This window comes from Pan troglodytes, chromosome 7 (genome assembly GCF_028858775.2).
Source record: "Pan troglodytes isolate AG18354 chromosome 7, NHGRI_mPanTro3-v2.0_pri, whole genome shotgun sequence".
In the NCBI taxonomy this organism is placed as follows: Eukaryota; Metazoa; Chordata; class Mammalia; order Primates; family Hominidae; genus Pan; species Pan troglodytes.
The window spans coordinates 153,691,506-153,713,625 of record NC_072405.2 but is presented as its reverse complement, the minus strand read 5'-3'; the positions used below and the strand labels follow the sequence as shown (position 1 = coordinate 153,713,625).

Below are 22,120 nucleotides of genomic sequence, written 5' to 3'. Positions count from 1 at the left end.
ACAACAGGGAAACAGCTATCTGCCTATGTCCATTTGTTAAGAAGGCAGTAACATGGCATCTTTAATAACCTCAAATAAATGCACTAAAACTTATCACAAAATAGCCAAGTTGTAAAGTGAAGCAGTGTTTGTAATAACCTCTTCTGTCTTCCCCAAGTGTACGTTTTCCAGGCAGTTCTCCTTACCGTGACAGGGCTTTAGGGCCAGAAGACAGTGCCACTCACCGGACCACCCAAACTAGAAGCCTGGGCACCATCCTCAACTCGCTCATTCTCATTTCCACACCCTACTAATTATCAGACACCTCCCCTCAACCTCTGCAGGCCTGCGGTTTAGGCTCCTACTGTCTCTGGCCTGACCAAGCCCTGCTTCCTCCTGACCTGCGAGCAGTGTGCCCACTGGTGCCATCATCTCTCTGCAACATACAGGGGATCATGTGGGGGTGGTGCTCCCCGGTGCCCGCACCATCGTGTCCACACGCGCCGGCCCTTCCCCAGCCGCACCACGCACACACATGCAGTGCGGCTGACGCTCTCAGCACCCTGCCTTTCCCATGCACCCCAACGCCCCTCCGCCCCCCACACCTGCAACTTCCTGCCTGAGGGCTTTTCTCAGTGCTTAGGGGTGCTGGCCTATGCCCGGGGCTTGCTGGAAGTGCAGTTGGCAGAGGTGGGGCGGCAAGGATGGCCCCTGAAAACCAGAGCAAACCCACTCGGAACTGTGTCCTGTGCTCTCCCAGAGGCCTCCAGGAGGCCTAGTCCAGGGGCCCCGGCTCTCACCTGCTCTCCAACACGTGTACTTCCCTACTCCCTTACCTGTGCTTCCTGAGTCCACCTCCCGGATAAAATACCTGCAGGAAGAGCCTGCTTTGGAGGGAGCCGTACTCCACACTGGCCACCGGTGGCCACTTGCCGTGCCCTTGTACACAGAGCTCCCTCTCGGCCTGGGGGCCTTCGTCCATTCTGCTACCGCGGCCACATCCGCTCAATTTTCCAGACTCAGCCTCTGGGATCTCACGTCACCCCAGACTCACGGACCCCGACATGGCGCATCCTGCACCCCACGGGTGTGGCCTGGCGGCCCTCCTCCTCCCAAGCACTATGTTGAGGCTGAGTGGAGACTCTCGCTAGCAATGTGCAGGCTGCTAAGCAGATGCGACCCGGTGACAGCTTGCACCTCAGGCCTTGCTCCTTGAGCTCCTTGCTCCATGAGCTTTTCTCAAAATACGATCCTCTTTATCTTCAGAGTCGCAAAAGCGCTGCAGGGACTGGCGAGACTCCACCACGTCGCGGAAGCCAACAGCACGTCGGCCCAGGAACGCCCCTCCACCCCGGCCGCCTCCCACCCACCTCCTGGGTGCCCGTCAGCACCGCGGCCCACGGAGCGCGCGAGCCCAGGGGCCCAACCGAACGCAGCCACCAGACGCCCCGCGTGACCACCGCGTGGGCCTCTCCCGCGCCCGCGCAGCCCGCCCCCTTCCCGGCAGCACCCGCGGCGTCAAGGCAGGCACGTGGCGGCGGCTGCGCATGCGCGGGCTCGGGCCTTCCGAGCGTCTTCGCGCAGGCCTGGGGGAAGCGGGGTCCGGTGGAGCCGTGGTGCAGTGGCACCGCGTGGGTCCTGGAAGAGCTGCAGAGGAGGTGGGACTCGGCCTGAGGGCGCAGGGCCACCAGGAGGGAGGGGTCAGGCGGTGCCCTCAGTGGCCCTCTTCCTGTGGGTGACCCAGGTCGCGCTGTTGGTGACGACCTCCCACATCCCTCGCCGCACCGCGACTCCTCCGTGTACCTCCCCCTCCGCGCACTACGCCACCAACGTGTCCCCTCCTCCTCCGCGCGCTCCTCCTCTGTGTCCCCCCTCCATGTGCTTCACCCCTCAGTGTTTCCTCCATCTCCATGGGCTCTCCTTTTGTGTCCCCCCTCCAGGCCCCCTTGCTCTCTTCCCCCTTCGCTTACCCCTCCCCCTCGGTGTCCTGTCCCCTGGCTGCCCCACCCCTCCTCATCGCTCCCTTGGCTCCTGACTTTCTGCTTGGGCCCTGCACCTGGCCAGCGGTGCCGGTCTGGCTGCCTAGGAAAAGGGTCTGGAAACGGCCGTCGCTGATGGGATTCCGCTCTGTCTCCTGCCCCAGAGTGACGGCTTTGGATGCGCTTTGCCCAGGGCCTTTCTTCATGGAGTTGGCCTTTTCCCTGCCCTTCTCTTCTCCTGGCGTGGTGACCTGCCTCCCTTCTCCTGGATCGCTTTGCTGGCGGCCACCTTGTAACACCTCAGGTTTGCAGCTGCTTTTTTTACTTTTGGTCTGGCGCATCTAAAGCCATAAGCTCCCAGCTAAAACCCAAGAACAGGCTATTTTCAGGGGAGTCTCTATGCAGCATTCAAAATAGTCTACTTAAGGGCCGGTGCGGTGGCTCACACCTATAATCCCAGCGCTTTGGGAGACTGAGGCAGGAGGATCGTTTGAGCTCAGGGTTTGAGACCAGCCTGGGCAACATAGTGAGACCCTGTCTCTAAAACAAAAAACAAAAAACAAAAAAAAACGCTTTACTTAATAGTGATTTAAAAAACATGAACATGATGGCATATCACACCCAGGAATATGCTCCAGACCGGCTAATGGAAACTTTCTAGTGAGCCTGGTTGCATAGTAATGGGGTCAGGAATAAGCACCATCCTTTGGTGGTTGGAGCCAACAGAGGCTCGTGGCCGGTTGCCTCTCCTGCCCTCTCAGCTGCTGCTGTGTTTTCGGTGTCACTCCAGCCGCAGGTGCAGCAGTGTCCCTGCTGCCTGGGTCCAGGCTCACCTCTGTGGAACGGTCCTGCTGCTCACCCCAGGGCCCTGGAGACGTGTGTGTTTTCTTGCAGGTGGGGACACTCAGTTGCAGATAGGTGATGGGAGACAGTCGGGGCCCAATTTGAAGCAGTTGCCAGTGGATGATAAAGTTGCTCTCAAGAGGTAGCAAATACTTTTGGGAAGCAGTGGCCTTTGCATGTTTATGATGATGGATTTTGTTGCTGGGGGTGCTTCACCTGCTTGCCCAGCTCTTGTAACATTCGGGTCTAACCTCATCACTACAATGGTAGAGAATGGGGTGGAAGGAGCTGTCTGGGCTGTAGGTCCTGTCTGAACCACAGCCCAGGATCAGAACAGGGGAGGAATGGGAGGGGCGTGATGTCACTGCTTTCCTGTGAAGTTTATGTTTCTTCCTGTAAAAAACATCATTTTGGCACTGGTGTTGCCGTTTCTTCTTTGGAGTTACAGGAGCGTATTTCTTTGATTAAAGGAAGAGAGAGAGTACTGGGCAGATAAGGCTGGAAAATGCAAAGAAGCTCAAAGTGAAGAAGCCAAAGCAGAAAAATCAGGGAAGACAGGGCGAAGACCAGGTTCCAGCCTTTTATTTACTGTGAATGTTTCATTTTTATTTATTTATATTATTACTTTTGTGTAGAGACAGAGTCTTGCTGTGTCACCCAGGTGGGAGTGCAGTGGTGATCATAGTTTACTATAACCTCAAACCCTTGGGCCCAAGTGATCCTCTGCCTCAGCCTCTCCAGTAGCTGAGACCACAGGCATGTGCTACCATGCCCACCTAATTTTTTTTGAGACGGAGTTTTGCTCCTGTCACCCAGGCTGGAGTGCAATGGTGCAATCTTGGCTCACTGCAACCTCTGCCTCCCAGTTTCTAGCGATTCTCCTGCCTCAGCCTCCTGAGTAGCCGAGACTACAGTCGTGTGCCACCACACCCGGCTAATTTTGTATTTTTAGTAGATACGGGATTTCACCATGTTGGCCAGGCTGGTCTAGAACTCCTGACCTCAGGTGATCCGCCTGCTTCAGCCTCCTAAAGTGCTGGGATTACAGGCGTGAGCCACCGCACTTGGCCTAATGTTTTTATTTTTATTTTTGTAGAAACAAGGCCTGACTATGTTGCTCTGACTGATCTTGGACTCCTTGCCCCAAGCAGTCCCTGCCTCAGCCTCCCAAAGTGCTGGGATTACAGACGTGAATCACCACGCCTGGCCTTAATGTTTCGTTTTTAAACTCACAATCTTCAACATGTTCAATATGTTGTATTCTTAATTTTTGTTTTTACTCTCGAACTTTTTTTTTTTTTTTTTGAGACAAGGTCTCACTCTGTCGCCCAGGAGTGCAGTGGTGATCATAGCTAACTGCAGCCTCAACCTCTTGGGCCCAAGTGATCCTCCCACCTCAGCCTCCTGAGTAGCTGGACTACTGGTGTGCACCATCGTGCTGGCTAATTCTTCTTTTTAATTTTTGTAGAGATGGGATCTCCCTATCTCCCTATGTTGCCCAGGCTAGTCTAGAACTCCTAGGCTCAAGAGATCCTCCTGCCTCAGCCTCCCAAAGTACTGGGATTACAAGTGTAAGCCACCGCGCTCAGCCTCATGAAGCTTTTTTTTTTTTTTTTTTGAGATGGAGTCTCGCTCTGTCGCCCAGGCTGAAGTGCAGTGGCACTATCTTGGCTCACTGCAAGCTCTGCCTCTCGGGTTCATACCATTCTGCCTCAGCCTCCCGAGTAGCTAGGACTACAGGCGCCCGCCACCACACCCGTCTAATTTTTTCTATTTTTTAGTAGAGATGGGGTTTCACTGTGTTAGCCAGGATGGTCTTGATCTCCTGATCTTGTGATCCACCCTCCTCGGCCTCCCGAAGTGCTGGGATTACAGGCGTGAGCCACTGCATGTGGCCTTTTTTTTTTTTTTTTGAGACAGAGTCTCACTCTGTTGCCCAGGCTGGAGTTCAGTGGCGCGATCTCAGCTCACCACAACTTCTGCCTCCTGGGTTCAATCTGTTCTCCTGCCTCAGCCTCCCGAGTAGCTGGGACTACAGGTGCACACCACCATGACTGGCTAATTTTAGTATTTTTAGTAGAGGCGGGGTTTCACTATGTTGGCCAGGCTGGTCTCAAACTCCTGACCTTGTGATCCGCCCGCCTCAGCCTCCCATAGTGCTGGGATTACAGGCGTGAGCCACTGCGCCTGGATGAACCTTTTTTAAATGGGTATTTTACAAGTATAAAAAGCTTTTTTGATCATTTACTTAGATAAATTTAAAAATATGTACTTTGTGTTCACACAAGGTGCATTTATGTCAAATTTCAGGAGGGTTGGATCTGTTGCCAGCGTGCTACCTGGGTCGTGTGTGGGATGTAGAAGGAGCTGGAGTTAGCTGTGGGGACTGCACGCTTGTCCATCCTGGGAGGGTTGGTTACTGGTTACCTGGAATCCCTTGACGGCTGCTGCCAGGCTTTGGTTGAACTGTAATGGCAGCAGCCGTGGGCCGGGGAGTGAGTGGCCTGGGCCTGGCCGGCCCCATTCTCAGAGTTGTGTCTGTCTGCCCGCTGGCCACATGCAGGATGCTGTGGTGGGGTTCATCCTAGTGTTTTCACAGAAGTTCTGTTTATTATGACATGGAAATGTCCTCAACGTAACCCTGTTCTCTTGTGACTTATAGCAGTGCTTGAGGGAAGAAAATAAATTCTCCATTTCAAAAGAAAATCCAGGGCAGGACAATCTTACTGTTGGGTAAGGTTTGTTCCCTTTATCCCTTTTCTAAGAGCGAGGTGAAATGGGGCAGTGAGGGAATGGGGGGAGCGAGGGCATGGGGTGAGATCAGCTTTCGTCCTGAGAGCCTGGCCTTTGCAGTGGAATTGGGACCTGCCTCCTGTTCTTTTTCCAGTCTTTGTTTCCGCTTGAGTGGAGTTGGGAATCCACAGGACTGTGGAGCAGGTTCGTAATGCGAGCCACCTCTGACAGGTGCAGAAGTCCGGCTCTTGCACATTCGTGTCGGGGGCCCAGATGTAACAAGGGGGTCTGGCATCTCCCTCATGTGCCAGGGGCCCTTTCTGTTTGTTTTTGTTTTAGATAAATGATCTTGTCAGATTGTTACTGTGGTTAACAACCAGTGTGACCACATCTTTTTCAAAGATTAGAACCAAAAAAAAGTTGAAAGGCATTAGGCCTGCAGTCCTCACTCACCTTTCTCTCCCTCTGCTCTCTTCTCTCCTGCTTTCTTGTGTCAGATAATCATGTAAATAGCTTTCTGTGTCCCGCAGAACAAAGAAAAGAGCCCGATGGAAAAACGGTTAGCTTTTGCTTTTGAGAAATGTGGTACCTCCATGGCTTGATGGCAGGCTGCGTGCATCCATTCGCGGCGAGTAGAATCTAAGGTAGGATGAGTCCGTTTGAGCTAATTGTGTCGTTTTAAGTAAGGTTTCCATAGATGAACTAAGCACCTGGCCTTGGAACGCAGGAGCTGTTTAATGCGGTGTTTGCTCTGTGTCCTGTCAAATCGTGTTTGCTGGTTTCCAGTACCTGCCCTCTGGTGAGGAGCTGGGCCGTCCCGGTTGTGTCTGCCATGTGCCGCTTCCGCGCTCTCCTGCCATCCCGGCTGTGAGCTGGGAATGTAATTCTAAGTAGGCAGGCGGTGCAGGGGCCACACCTCCCAGGCTGCTGAATCTGTTCAAATGAAGCCAGAAATGGAGACTTTTATGGTGAAATATCCCAAGCGTTAAATGTTGCTGCAACTTCACAAAATTGCGTGGCTGTTTTCTGTACGTCACTTTCCTTTTTTTCTTTTCTTTTTGTTCTGTTTTTGTCTTTTTCACTTTTTGTCCCTTTTTTTTCCTGTCCTTAAGTGTGGTCTGACCACGCAGCAGCCCCGGACTTGCTCTGGACCTGTTCTGGTTCTGGGAGCTGCCCAATTCTCAGATGACTCTTTGCTCAGTTAAACTTTGTTAAATTTAATTTATCTAAAGTTTTTCTTATTTTTTTTTTGAAATGGAGTTTCACTCTTGCTGCCCAGGCTGGAGTGCAATGGCACTATCTCGGCTCACCGCAACCTCCGCCTCCCAGGTTCAAGCGATTCTCCTGCCTCAGCCTCCCTAGTAGCTGGAATTACAGGCATACACCACCACGCCTGGCTAATTTTGTATTTTTAGTAGAGACGGGGTTTCTCCATGTTGGTCAGGCTGGTCTCAAACTCCCGACCTCAGGTGATCCGCCTGCCTCGGCCTCCCAAAGTGCTGGGATTACAGGCGTGAGCCACCACGCCCAGCTAACGTTTTTCTTTTAACGTTCCCATTCTCCATTCCCCCAGCCCCTGGCAACCACTAATCTACTTTCTATTTCCATGGATTTGCTTATTCTGGATATTTCCTGTAAACAGAATCCTGCAGTATTTTTCCTTTTGTGCCTGGCTTCTTTCATGTCAGGTGTTTTCAAGATCCATCCACACTGTGCTGGTTAACACTTCATTCCCTTTCACAGCTGAAAACACCCTGCTGCGTGTATATCTGGGATTCGCTGATCCGTTCGTCTGCTGATGTACATTTGGGTTGTTTCTACCGTCGGGCTATTGTGAATAATGAGGCTACAAGTATTTCTTTATAAGTATTTGTCTGAATACCTCTTTGCAGTGCTTTCCGGTATGTAGCTAGAAGTGGAATTTCTGGCTCCTGTGGTAATTTCATGTTGAATTTACTGAAGAACCAACAGACTTTTTTTTTTTTTGGGATGGAGTCTCTCTTTGTCGCCCAGGCTGGAGTGCAGTGGCGCAATCTCGGCTCACTGCAACCTCCGCCTCCTGGATTCAAGCGATCCTCCTGCCTCAGCCTCCCGAGTAGCTGGGATTACAGGCACCCGCCACCACGCCTGGCTAATTTTTGTATTTTTAGTAGAGACGGGGTTTCACCATGTTGGCCAGGCTGGTCTCAAACTCCTGACCTCAAGTGATCCCAAAGTGTTGGTTCAGGCATGAGCCACCATGTCCGGCCCCAATAAACTTATTTAAAGCAGCATTACCGTTTTACATTCCCACCAGCATTGTACAAGGAATCCAGTTTTTACACATTCTTGCCAACACTTATTTTCTGTCTTTTTCATTATGGCCATTCTGGTTGATGTAAAGTGGTAACTCAGTGTAACTCACTGTAGATTTGATTTGCATTTCCCTAGTGATTAGTGATACCAAGCATCTTTTCATGTGTTTATCGGCCATTTGTATCTCATCTTTGAAGAAATGTTTATTTACAATCTTTACCTTTTTTTTTTTTTTTTTTTAAAAGAGACAGGGTCTCACTTTGTTGCCCAGGCTGGAGTGCAGTGACACCGTCATAGCTCACTGCAGCCTTGAACTCCTGGGCTCAAGCCACCCTCCCACTTCAGCCTCCTGAGTAGCTGGGAATACAGGTGTGCGTCACCACGCCCAGCTAATTTTTTAAATTTTTGGTAGAGATGGGGTCTCCCCATTTTGCCTAGGCTGGTCTCAAACTTGTGGGCTCAAGTGATCCTCCCACTTTGGCTTCTCAAAGTGCTGGGATTACAGGTGTGAGCCACCCCGCCTGGCCCTTTACCTGGTTTTAATTGGATTATTTGTTTTTTATCGTTGAGTTGTAAGAGTGTTTTGTATATTCCAGATACTAGACCCCTATCTGTGGATTGTCTTTTTGCTTTCTTGATGGTGTCTTTTGAAGCACAAAAGTTTTCAGTTGATCTCTTTTACCTGAGTTCAATTTATGTGTTTTATCTTTGATTGTTTGTGCTTTGCCTGTGTGTGTTTTAAAAAACCATTATCTGCCTATGATCCCAGCACTTTGGGAGGCTGAGGCAGGAGGATCACTTGAGGCCAGGAGATTGAGACCAGGCTTGGCATTGAAGTGAGACCGTGACTTGACGAAAAATTTAAAAATCAGCTGGACATTGTGGTGAGCACATGTAGTCCCAGCTATGGTAAGCTGAGGTGGAAGGATTGCTGGAGCCTGGGAGTTCAAGGCTGCAGTGAACTATGATTGTGCCACTTTACTGCAGCCTGTGTGACAGAGTGAGACCTGGCCTAGACCAACCAACCAACCCAAAAACCATGATCTAATTCAGGGTCATAAAGATTTATACCTATGTTTTTTTCTAAGAGTTTTATAGCTTTGGCTCTTACATTTAGGTCTTTGATCCACTTTGAGTTAACATTTGCATTTGATGTGAGGAAGAGGCCTAACTTCATTCTATGCATGTGGACAGTCCGCACCCCTTGTTGAAAAGACTGTTCTTTCCCCATTGAGTGGTCTGACATCCTTGTTGAAATCAGTTGCCCACAGGCGTGTGGGTTTATTTCCGGACTCTGAGTGAACCCACCGGTCTCTGCGTGTCCTTCTGACAGTGCCCCGCTGTCTTCATCACTGTAGCCCTGAAGTTTTGAAATCAGGAAGTATGAATCCTCTAATTTGTTCTTCTTTTTAAAAGACTGTTTGACCCTGGGTCAAACAATCTGGGTCCTTTGTGTTTCCTTGTGAATTTTAGGATCAGGTTGTCAATTTCTGCAAAAACACTAGCTGGAATTTTGATGGGGATTGCATTGAGTTTTTTGATCCGTTTGGAGAGTATTGCTGTCTTTTATTTATTTTGAGACAGAGTTTCACTCTTGTTGCCCAGGCTGCAGTGCAATGGCACAATCGTGGCTCACCACAACCTCCACCTCCCGGGTTCAAGCGATTCTCCTGCCTCAGCCTCCTGAGTAGCTGGGATTACAGCATGTGCCACCACACTCAGCTAATTTTGTATTTTTAATAGAGAGGGGGTTTCTCCATGTTGGTCAGGCTGGTCTCGAACTCCTGACCTCAGGTGATCCACCCGCCTCGGCCTCCCGAAGTGCTGGGATTACAGGCATGAGCCACTACACCTGGCCGAGTATTGCTGTCTTAACCATATGAAGTCATCTAGTCCATGAACACAGGATAGCTGTTCATTTATTTAGGGTGTCTTTAATTTCTTCTGGCAATGTTTTACAGTTTTCAGAGTATAAGCTTTGTATCTCTTGTTAAATTTATTGCTCAGTATTTTACTTTTTTGATGCTATTGTAAATGGAATTGTTTTACTTTCCTTTTCTTTTTTTCTTTTTTTTTTTTTTTTGAGACTGGGTCTCACTCTGTCCCCCAGACTGGAGTGCGGTGGCATGATCTTGGCTCACCACAAGCTCCGCCTTCCAGGCTCAAGTGATTCTCCTGCCTTTGCCTCAGCCTCCCGAGTAGCTGGGATTACAGGCATGCACCACTATTGCCAGGCTAATTTTTGTATTTTTAGTAGAGACAGGGTTTCGCCATGTTGGCCGGGCTGGTCTTGAACTCCTGACCTCAGGTGATCCACCCACCTTGGCCTCCCAAAGTGCTGGGATTACAGGCCTGAGCCACCGCACCTGGCCAAGAAAAAGTTTTTATGACACTTGTTGAAGATGGTAAGGCAGACTTTTCCAGGAGAGGCCGCTGTAATGGGGTTTTGCAGTAGGGGAGAGAGATTGAGCTCAACTCCAAATACAACAAAGATGTGGGGATGTACAGCCAAGAAGCAGAGTTGGAAAGTTACCATGAGGAGACATCGGGGGTAGGGGTTCTTGCTGAAGGCAGGCCAGGGTGATGAGCTGTAGAGGCTGAGGGAGGAGGAATTTAACCCGATGATGAAGGCGATCAGATACCAAGGTGGGCGTTTTCACTGAAGCGACCAGCGGGAGTCTCGCTGAAACTGGACTAAGCAGGTCAAGGACTAAGCCAAGGTCAGGGCCTGGTCGAAGAGGAGGACCCAGGAGCCAGACTCAGGTGTGGTCGAGGACAGTCTCTGTCGGTGGGGAGTGCTTATAATTCTGCATGTGCTTGAAATTTTCCAAAATAGGAAGTTTTCTAAAAATTTAAATTGAAGTAGATTGCAGTAAAAATAAAAAGAGAACCAAAAGTCTATTCAGATGCATTGGACTTTGTTTCAATTCTGATTTACAGAAAGATTTTTTAAATGATGAGACAATTAGGGAATTTGAGCACTCCGTGGATATTCGATAATAAGGAATTTGTTTTTTGAAGTGTGATAGTGGCCTGGGTGCGGTGGCTCACGCCTGTAATCCCAGCACTTTGGGAGGCCTAGGCAGGAGGATCACTTGAGGTCAGGAGTTCGAGGCCAGCCTGGCCAACATGGCGAAACCCCATCTCTACTAAAAATACAAAAATTAGCCAGGCGTGGTGGCAGGCGCCTGTAATCCCAGCTACTCAGGAGGCTGAGGCAGGAGAATCACTTGAACCTGGGAGATGGAGGTTGCAGTGAGCTGAGACCGTGCCACTGAACTCCAACCTGCATGACAGAACGAGACTCAGTCTTAAAATAATAAAAGAAAAGAAAAGCGAAAAGAGAGAAAGAGTGATGGTGTATAGTGGTTGTGTTCTTTAATTGTTTTGGTGGAGAGCGTGATGAATTTGCCTATCATCCTTGCACAGTGGCCATGCGAATCTTCTCTGTATTGTTTCACTTTTAGCGTATGTGCTGCCGAAGTGGGCACGTGGTTGTGGTCTTCAACAGAAGAGTTTGCATCTTTGGACATAATTGGAAATGTTTGTGGGTGAAACGATGTGCTGTCTTGGAGTTGCTTCAGAATAACCCAGTGGGGAGAGAAGAGGGTAGGCACTCAATGGAAGGAGATGGGATGTGAGCTGATAAGTTTTGAATTGGTGTAATGGGGTTGTGGGAGTGTATTAATACTTGTCAGACTCAAATGAAAATACACAGATGAGGCCCAGCACGGTGGCTCGTGCGTGTAATCCCAGCACTTTAGGAGGCTGAGGTGGGCAGATCAATTGAGGTCAGGAGTTCGAGACCAGCCTGGCCAACATGGCGAAACCCGGTCTCTACTAAAAATACAAAAATTAGCTGGGCGTGATGATGTGCGCCTGTAGTTCCAGCTACTCGGGAGGCTGAGGCAGAAGAATTACTTGAACCCACGAGGCAGAGGTTGCAGTGAGCCGAAATCATGCCATTGCACTCCAACCTGGGTGACAGAGCAAGACTCCGTCTCAACAGAAAAAAAAAAAAAGTGTACAGATGAATCTCTAAACAATATGTTTTATTTGGAAAAACAGAATTGCAATTCAGGCATACACACAGACCAGAGTGGTCTTTGGTCCCAAGAACGAAGAGCATGCTGGGGGGTTTATTGGAAAGAGAAATGTTACCTATTGTTTTGAAAGAAAACACATTGGCACTAGTGAAGTTTTGGGGAGCTGGCAAGCTCAGATTGGTGAAAGACACAGTAGGTAAACCTAGTCTTTGGGTCAGGTAGGTTGTTCCAGCAGCCATTAGGTACACCCGGTTGTAAGGTTGCAGCAGGTCATTTCAGCAGCTAGACTTGCAGGGGGCAGGGGGGTGGAGGGGGGCTCTGGGAGCAGGTGCTGTGTGCCTGAGAGCTTTTCCTGGGTCCCTCGACTCTGATTTGCTTGGGTGTGGTAGGAAAAGCTCAATTTGTATAATGAGTTTTCGTAAGCCGTTCTCTCTCTGTTTGTGTGTGCTTGAGATTTTCTCTAACGAAACATTAAACAGAAGAGGCTCGTGGCCCGCCTGTTGGCCTCTGGTGGGTAGTTTTGTGGTGAGGAGCTGAGAACCTGCCTGCTGAGGAGAGGCTCCTCAGGTGATTTGGCTGCTGCCCTGGAGACCGTGGTTCTGCCCTCTAAGCCAGCTAACGAACATTCTGTGCAGGCGATAAGCAACGCCTGGTCATAGTTCACAGTTCTGTAGGTCAGATGCTCAAGTGGGTTTGGCAGGATTCTCAGCTTAGGGTGAGTTGGGGTGTGCTGAGTCGGGGTGCGCTGGCCAGGCTGGGCTCCTGCCTCAAGGCACCAGGCTCCTGGGAGTTGGGTCAGTCCCTGTAGCTGTGGGACCAAGGGCCGTTTTCTTGCTAGCTGTCAGCTGGGGTCCGTTCTCCATGCCCCTCCATTTGGCCCTTCATCCTCACAGCCTGCAGAGGCACCTGAATCCAGTCTCTGACTCTCCCTGTCACCACCTGGAGGAAACTGCTTTTCAGCGGCGCATGGGGCTAGATCAGGCCCACCTGGAGGGCCCCCAACCCCCCACCCCCCAGCTGTCAGTGAGTACAAGAGTGACACAGGATGAAATATGCTGGTCTTCTTAGGACCCTCCTGCCACACCCCTGCAGGGCACCCCTTTACATGGCAGGATTAACAGGCTACACAGCTGGGCTTGTGGGGGAGGTCGGTGGGGGGTGTCTGTCAGGTGAGTGTGGGACAGAAGGGCCACAGGGTCACATGGAGTCCTGAGCCGTAGCTGCAGCTCAGGGCATGAAGTCCTGGGCCCTCTCAAAGCCGTGACTGGGTTTTCTGTCAATTCTCTTGTTGCCCCAGGTGGTCTCATGGCCTTACCACCCCTTGTGCTGTCCTCAGTGTGGACATTTTCTTGTGATTTTCTCACATGTCTGCTGCTCACTATTTGTGACAATGACTGAGGGACTTTGGAGCAGGGAGCTGGTGGGAGTATCTCTGGATGGGGCGGGCCTGGGTTTACCAGTGGGCTTTGTCCTGACTGGGGCCTCTCCAGGGTGGTAGGGCTTAGGGGGCAGGACTTTCCAACTCCAGGAACTCCACTCTTAGCACAGAAGGAGGCCCTGGGTGGAGGTCCCCTCTGGCTTGAAAGGCTGCTGTGGGATGCGGAGGCCCTGGTCAGGCCCCACATCTCCTGGGCACCCTCCATGGCAGCCACCCCTCCTCACCCTCCTCAGCGTGGGGAGACCCCTGGCTGCTGTAGCTGCGTCACAGAGGAGCCTGCTGAGCTCCAGGTACCCGTCCTCACCTCGGTGCCTGAGCTTTGAGGCCTGGCCTGCTGTGGGGCTCAAAGCGGTGGTCCCGCACAGCCCACCTTGGACTGAGGGTGGCTCTGCCCTCTCTCCCATTGTGCTTTATAAAGTTCCTGGATTGTTTCAACTCTTCCCCGCTGGCTGGCTGGCTGGCTGGCTGGCTGGCTGGCTGGCTGGCTGCCTGGCTGCCTGCCTGCCTGCTGTGGTTTCAATGTTCCTTCTAAAACTCAGGTTGCAATTTAGTTGCCATTTGTAATACTTAATACTAAATAGTAACTACTTTTAAGAGATGAGGCCTGGCCAGGCACGCCTATAATTCTAGCACTTTGGGAGGCCGAGGCAGGTGGATCACTGGAGGTCAGGAGTTCAAGACCAGCCTGGCCAACATATAGTGAAACCCCGTCTCTACTAAAAAATACAAAAATTAGCCGGGTGCGGTGGCTCATGCCTGTAATCCCAGCACTCTGGGAGGCCAAGGCGGGCGGATTGCGAGGTCAGGAGATCAAGACCATCCTGGCTAACATGGTGAAACCCTGTCTCTACTAAAAATACAAAAAAGTTTGTTGGGCATGGTGGCGGGCGCCTGTAGTCCCAGCTACTTGGGAGGCTGAGGCAGTAGAACGGCGTGAACCCAGGAGGCAGAACTTGCAGTGAGCAGAGATCGCGCCACTGCACCCCAGCCTGGGCGACAGAGCGAGACCCCGTCTCAAAAACAAAACAAAACAAAAATTAGCCGGGTGTGGTGGCGTATGCCTGTAATCCCAGCTGCTTGGGAGACTGAGGCAGGAGAATTGCTTGAACCTGGGAGGCGGAGGTTGCAGTGAGCCAAGATCACACCACTGCACTCCAGCCTGTCCACAGAGTGAGACTCCATCTCTCTAAATAAATAAATAAATAAATAAATAAAGAAGTGAGGCTTTTGAAAAGTGATTTGGCTCTACCCTCATGAATGGACAATGTTGTTATCTTGAGAGTAGATTTCTTACCATGGGAGTTGGTTCCTGATCAAAATCGTGGTGATTTTGCTTAGTGTCCTCCCTCTGCCCTGTGCGCTAGTTCATCTTCTGCCCCTGGGGTAATGCAGCAAGAAGGTCCTTGCCGGATGCAGCTTCTTGATTTTGGCCTTCCCAGCCTCTGGTGAGCCAGATAAATTTGTGTTCTTTATAAATTGCCCAGTCTGTGCTATTTGTTACAGCAGCAGAAAATGGACTAAAATACATCCCCCTTCCTTCTCTTTTTCTCTTTTTTAAGATGAGGTCTTGCTGTGTTGCCCAGGCTGGCTTCCAGTTCCCGGGCTCTAGTGATCCTCCCATTTCAGCCTCCCGAGTAGCTGGGACTACAAGCATGCTGCTATACCCAGCACAGCCCCCTTTCTTATTCTCTTGTGCTGTTTTGTTTGTTTAAAATATATCTTTTTTAAAAAAATCAGTTTGTGAGATCTTGGCAAGGGAAAGCAAATTTGAGGGGCAATGCCTGGTCCAAGAACTAAGTTTCTGGGTGTCTCAATATCCCATTAGTTGGGTGGTAAAAGTGCTCTATGAAGATAACCCCTTTGGGTGTTCTGTTCCTGCACTGCCTGTGAGGAGTTTGGAGCAGCCTCATATTTAGGAACCTGGCATTTCCTCCTCACTCCTGAGCTTCAGGAGGCCTGGCATTGCCTTCGGAGCTGTTCTGGAGGTGAAACAAACCCTGGCCAAGAGCCAGAAGAGCTTCCCATTCTCCTGGGCTCTGGAGTCACACAGGAGCACTTTGTGAGAAGTGAACTTTACAGACACATTATCTACACGTGATAAACTGTACTCGTTGACAGTGACCATTGGATGAGTTTTGGCAGAAGTGTCCCTCTGCAAAGCCACTGCCACACTCAGAATACAGACATGTCCACGCACACTCGACCATCACCCCTGCCCCCGGCATCTCCCTGGTGATGATTTCTGCAGGTGTTTCCTGCGGATGTGCTGATAGGGCAGAATCAGACCCTCCACAGTCTACCCCATCACCAGTGGGTTGTTAGATAACGGTTTGTTTGAAAAGCAGTGCAATAATAAATGCTTTGTGGGACTTCAATTTAGAAAAAGTGTCGATGATTTGGATTTTGCCATTTTACTGATGTCTGACTTCATCAGTATAGTTTAAGTGTGAATTACTTTATCTCTTCTCTGTGTTCTGGTACTATGTAATGTATTCTTCTATAGTTTATGAAAGCCCTGAGTTGGCGCTAAACTTTTCTACTACATGAATGCAAGCCTTATCTGTATTTTAATTTAAAACAGTGAAAAACTCTCTGCTGAAGTGCCAGCCAGAGGTGTGGGAGTATAGCCCGAGAGGCCCTGTTCCACGTGGGGTGTGAGTGACACCTCCCAGCCGTGCGTGGCAGCAGGAGCTGGAGGGGCCAGCCTGCTTCTCTGTGTCTGTGTAGAGTTTGCAACTGTGTCCTCCAGAGACCAGCAGACGCCTCGGGCTGGCATTGCTGGGCTCCTGTGCCCAGTGCTGGTTCAGACCTTTCAGCCACCAGGGCTGCCCTGTGGACCTGCCTCCTGCAGGGCTCTGCCAGGTCAGGCATGGGGGTGACCTCGGCTGCCAGTGGGCTTGTGGGCTCTGCCCCTCAGTGCGTGGCTCTGCCCAGTGAGGGTAAGCTCCTCGGGAAGGACTGGCTGGTGCCTGCAGTGTGGTACGTGTCTGTGTCCGGGGACCGGGACCTGTCTATGGGGAGTCTCCCATGCGTACTGTTTTACAAGCCCCTGTGCTGGCCCAGGTGGAGCCAGGATTGTGTCATTGAGTTGGGATGAGGTAGAGAATGAGTTACCTTTTAACACGGCCCCTGGGTCTCTTATCACGTAAAACTTTAACGTTTCCTTCCTTCCGATTTTTCTACCCCGACTGCAGCCCGTGCTGATGACTGTGGCTGTGATGAATTCCTGCCTGTGACCACAGCTGCTCTCCAGGTGCTGGGTGGCTCATCCCTTGACGCCCATCCATTCTGTCTCCTGCCTGGCCTTGTTCACTGTCGCTCTTCTCGCTCAGCTGAGGTCCCTCCTCCTCCGCTGTTTGGTGTCCTTGCCAGTTAATCACCCTTAGGTGCTGGGCCCTGCACTTACGGACAACATGGAGCCTGGCTTGTTGACAGGACAGCGTCTGCGCCTCTCCGTCTACACCCCCCACGACAGGGGTTACTGGGGAGGCGGCGTCTGGGAGTTGGGAGTGACAGAGATTGCTGTGGGGTCCGTGTGACCATCAGCTGTCCCTGTAGCTGGGGAATGGTGCTGCGTGGCGGGCGGGTGGCACAGTGAGCAGCCCCGGGTCCTCACTGAGTAAGGGAGTGGCTGGGGAGTGGGGAGGCTTGCCTTTGTATCCTGGGTGGGGATGGGGCTGGGGGAGTCACGGAGACCTGGAGGACCAGCTGCTGCTGGCCAGTGGGTGGTGGTGTCTCAGGGCCAGCCCAAAGCCTCCTGAGCTCCTGCCACTGCTACTGAGTTCTTCCTAGCCTGTCCCTCTGGTGTCCCGCCACTCCTTCTTCCTCAAGCAGGAGGGCTGGGCTGGGCTGGGGCAGAGGGGGCCTCCCACGGCTTCCCTGTGGGACTCTAGGCCTCTGCAGTCAGCACATCCCGAGAGGACCGTGGGTGTCTGCCGCCCTTCCCTCCCTAGTCCTCTCGTTTCGGTGAAGCGGCTCCTTCTGTCTTCTCAAGCACAGACCTTGGTGTCATCTTTGAGGGCCCCATCCTTGAGGGCCTAGATTCCACATGGAATCCATCTGTGAATCCTGCTTTCCAGCTGTGTTACAACAGGGCCTCCTCACCTTTCTCGGCTGGCCCAGGCCTCTGCCTCAGTAGGGCTCTAACATGATTTTCAGAAATCTCACGGGTTTTTCCTTGCAAGACGCGCGTTTCACTATGTCTCCAGTCTGCATGGATGTGGGCGTGTGTTGTGATGGTCAGATGGTGGAGTGAGAGCAGCTGTAGTGTGAGGTGTGGGTGAGGGTGGCCAGTCAGCCGATGAGTGGGCGCGTTCAGACCGGGGTGCCTGGCGCCCCCATAACCTCCTCGGGGTTCCCGGGGACGGCGCCTCTGACCCAGCGTGCAGCCCGAGGTGGGCCCCGTGCCATTCCCACTTAAGCGAAGTGTCTGTTCCTCTCTCTGTTCAATGTGGGTTTTGTTTCTGAATATATTTTCTCACACTTCTTCTTCAAAAGTTACTTTGGAAAGACTGTTTTTCCAAATTGATGATCTCTGAACTGCCGTGGTGTTGGTGGGGACAGAGATGGGCCCAGAGGGGACCTGGGAGCTGCCTTTTACTACCTGCCCACTCTTCCTGGGGCCGAGAGGGGCCTGAGACGTGTTCACAGCTTCTGGCCTCGGGTGGGACTTCCCACCGCCAGCTGGTGCTGTGCTCAGAGGCAGAGGTTCCTTGATGCCCAGCACGTGGGTCACCAGCAGCTTTGCCAGGTGTACTTTTGAAAAATGAGAAAAGGGTCATGAAGAGCTTGGGAGGCTTCCATGAGGTTGTTCTGACTCTCTGTTGTTAGAATGGCAACCCTAAATGAGCTGCAGAGCCGCATGTTTATGTATACATTTGAATTCTAGATTTGCACAGATCACCACGCCAGTGAAGACTAATCACCATGAAAAGCCACCCAAGAAAAAAGGCCAAGTCGGCATCTTAAATAGGAAATGAATGTGTGAACATGATTCTGATGAGCAACTTCCCAGGCACTCATGCCTGATGAATGCTTATTCTTGCAGATATGAGAAAACAACAAATGAACTTAGTGTCTGCTTTTCTTCTAAGATTTTATTGTGAAATAAGTTAGCAGGCCAGGCGCGGTGGCTCATGCCTATAATCCTAGCACTTTGGGAGGCGGAGGTGGGTGGGTCACCTGAGGTCAGGAATTTGAGACCAGCCTGTCCAACATGATGAAACCCCCTCTCTACTAAAAATACAAAATTAGCCTGGTGTGGTGGTCAGGAGGCTGAGGCAGGAGAATCGCTTGAACCCGGGAGGCAGAGGTTGCAGTGAGCCGAGATCATGCCACTGCACTCCAGCCTGGGTGACAGAGTGAGACTCTGTCTCTAATAATAATAATAATAATAATAATAGAGCGAGACTCTGTCTCTAATAATAATAACAGAGCGAGACTCTGTCTCTAATAATAATAATAACAGCGAGACTCTTGTCTCTAATAATAATAATAATAGAGTGAGACTCTGTCTCTAATAATAATAATAATAACAGCGAGACTCTGTCTCTAATCATAATAATAACAGAGCGAGACTCTGTCTCTAATAATAATAGTAATAACAGCGAGACTCTGTCTCTAATAATAATAATAATAACAGCGAGACTCTGTCTCTAATAATAATAATAATAACAGAGTGAGACTCTGTCTCTAATAATAACAGAGCGAGACTCTGTCTCTAATAATAATAATAATAACAGCGAGACTCTGTCTCTAATAATAATAATAACAGCGAGACTCTGTCTCTAATAATAATAATAACAGAGCGAGACTCTGTCTCTAATAATAATAATAATAATAACAGAGCGAGACTCTGTCTCTAATAATAATAATAATAACAGCGAGACTCTGTCTCTAATAATAATAATAACAGAGCGAGACTCTGTCTCTAATAATAATAATAATAATAACAGAGCGAGACTCTGTCTCTAATAATAATAATAATAACAGCGAGACTCTGTCTCTAATAATAATAACAGAGCGAGACTCTGTCTCTAATAATAATAATAATAATAACAGCGAGACTCTGTCTCAATAATAACAGAGCGAGACTCTGTCTCTAATAATAATAATAACAGAGCGAGACTCTGTCTCTAATAATAATAATAATAATAACAGAGCGAGACTCTGTCTCTAATAATAATAATAATAACAGCGAGACTCTGTCTCTAATAATAATAATAACAGAGCGAGACTCTGTCTCTAATAATAATAATAATAATAACAGAGCGAGACTCTGTCTCTAATAATAATAATAATAACAGCGAGACTCTGTCTCTAATAATAATAATAACAGAGCGAGACTCTGTCTCTAATAATAATAATAATAATAACAGAGCGAGACTCTGTCTCTAATAATAATAATAATAACAGCGAGACTCTGTCTCTAATAATAATAATAACAGAGCGAGACTCTGTCTCTAATAATAATAATAACAGAGCGAGACTCTGTCTCTAATAATAATAATAGCGAGACTCTGTCTCTAATAATAATAATAATAACAGAGTGAGACTCTGTCTCTAATAATAATAATAACAGAGCGAGACTCTGTCTCTTAATAATAATGATAATAACAGTGAGACTCTGTCTCTAATAATAATAATAACAGAGTGAGACTCTGTCTCTAATAATAATAATAGAGCGAGACTCTGTCTCTAATAATAATAATAATAACAGAGCGAGACTCTGTCTCTAATAATAATAATAATAACAGAGTGAGACTCTGTCTCTAATAATAATAATAACAGCGAGACTCTGTCTCTAATAATAATAATAACAGAGCGAGACTCTGTCTCTAATAATAATAATAATAACAGAGCGAGACTCTGTCTCTAATAATAATAATAGTGAGACTCTGTCTCTAATAATAATAATAATAACAGAGTGAGACTCTGTCTCTAATAATAATAATAACAGAGCGAGACTCTGTCTCTTAATAATAATGATAATAACAGTGAGACTCTGTCTCTAATAATAATAATAACAGCGAGACTCTGTCTCTAATAATAATAATAACAGAGCGAGACTCTGTCTCTAATAATAATAATAATAACAGAGCGAGACTCTGTCTCTAATAATAATAATAGCGAGACTCTGTCTCTAATAATAATAACAGAGCGAGACTCTGTCTCTAATAATAATAATAACAGAGCGAGACTCTGTCTCTTAATAATAATGATAATAACAGTGAGACTCTGTCTCTAATAATAATAATAACAGAGTGAGACTCTGTCTCTAATAATAATAAGAAGAAGAAGGGGGAGGAGGAAGAGGAAGAAGAGGAAGAAGGAGGAAGCAGTGGATGGGGCAGTGGTGTCGGGACAGTGCTCTGTGACCTTCCCTTTCTGGTGTTTTGTGCCTGGGTCAGGGTGGACGCTGGCAGTATGGCCTGTTGCGGCCTGCACCTGCTCCGGAGTTGGGAGCAGCCCCAAGCTGACCCCTGGCTCCTTTGTTCATTGCCCTTGGTTTCTGCTCCTGACAGAGGCCACAAGGGCTGAGATCAAGAGGCCATTTTCCAAAGCTGAGTTAAAAGCATCTGTTAGGCCCATGGAGGGCAGCCATTGCTGGGGTGGCGAAGGTGAACCTTCCCTCCTCCTCTGGGGTCTCCGGGTGGGTATGTGTGTGGCCCTGTGGCCCCTCTCATGGTGTGTGCTCTCTGTTCTGGGCAAGGTCCCAAGGCCACACGGAGGTTCCTGCAGACAAGATGAAGATGGCCCTTGGTGGATGTGCCCGGGGTCCTGACACCCAAGAGAAGAGATAGAAGGGCATGGCCCTGCAGGCGGTGCCCAGCCGGAAGAGGACCTGGACTGTGAGCTCACAGACACTGGCCGGGGCAAGGGCTGTGTGGAAGAGAGGCACAAACCGAGAAAAAAGAAAGAATATCCGAAGAGAAAGGGGAGAAAGGGCTTCAGGACAAACGTGTGGGGAGATGCACTGGGGCGGCAGCACGAGAAGAGGGTGGCGGGGACGCTAGGGGCAAGCCTGAGACCCTCAGCTGTGGGGAGCGGAAGAGTGCAGGGGCCGCCGTGGGAGCTGGGGAGGAGCGCGCCCTGGGCAGTGGGGATAGACAGAGCGGTCCCCACAGGAGAGGTGCGAAGCGTGGCCAGGAGCAGGTGCACAGTGAGGCCATGGTGCTCATCCCAGCACGGAGGACGAGCCGGGGCCACACTGAACAGAAAGGAGAGTTACGGGCCAGGAGACAAGCACAGAACGAGGACGAGGATGTAAAAGAAGTGCGGGTGGGAAAAACCAAGAAAGAAGAAAGTGACAAATTAGGTAGTGGCACAAAAGTGGGACAGGAGGCCTTGGTTTCCAGAAAAGAAAAGAAGAGGGAGACAGACAAAGCTGGGGAAGAGGGGACTCGAAAACCAAAGAAATGAAAAGCTCAGGACCTGGAGGAAGACAGAGAAGTGCAGTGTGGGAGTGAGCTGGACGGGGCACCACGGCCAGCGGCGTGGCCTCGCCATTGCCCTGGGGCAAACGGCGACTGGGAGGTGGGGGGCCTGGTGAAGAAGCCCCAAGAAGAGAAAGCTCAGGGCAGCCGGAAGCCAGCCAGAAGCAGAGAGAAGTGGAAGGAGGGGGAGCCAGTTGATGCTGGGGTGTCCAGAGGGAGAGAAGAAAGATGGCCAGGAGGCAGCTAAGCCACAGGAGGAGAGCCAGAAAGGGTGGGAGAAGGCCGAAGGCAGCAGGTGGAAATGGTGTGTACCCTACCCCGCCCCTTCTCTCCCTCCATGTCCCGACGGGGTGGTGGGAATGCTGTGTAGAC

General features: G+C 50.0%; 1 protein-coding gene and 1 non-coding gene across 11 annotated transcripts in view; one reads left to right on the top strand and one right to left on the bottom strand.

Moving 5' to 3' along the window:
• The first annotated feature begins 1,463 nt into the window (after positions 1-1,463).
• TOP1MT (DNA topoisomerase I mitochondrial) overlaps positions 1,464-22,120 on the top strand; it is a 69,163-nt gene continuing 48,506 nt past the window's right edge. For 3 of the 10 annotated variants that reach the window (XR_010159125.1, XM_063816061.1, XM_063816063.1), the window contains exons 1-2: positions 1,497-1,637; positions 2,123-2,262. Coding sequence is in view for 1 of the 10 variants with exons in the window: in XM_063816061.1 (XP_063672131.1) it covers positions 2,163-2,262 (100 nt within the window). In the remaining 9 variants the exon portion in view is untranslated. Of the gene's footprint in view, positions 1,638-2,122; positions 2,263-2,852; positions 2,944-3,249; positions 3,392-5,463; positions 5,535-6,064; positions 6,179-22,120 lie in introns of all 10 variants that reach the window. The other 7 variants (XM_063816070.1, XM_063816071.1, XM_063816069.1 and 4 more) reach the window with 7 other exon arrangements.
• On the bottom strand, positions 11,214-11,320 carry LOC112204251 (U6 spliceosomal RNA). Its single transcript, XR_002937827.1, has one exon. It is a non-coding gene; the product is annotated as a U6 spliceosomal RNA (small nuclear RNA).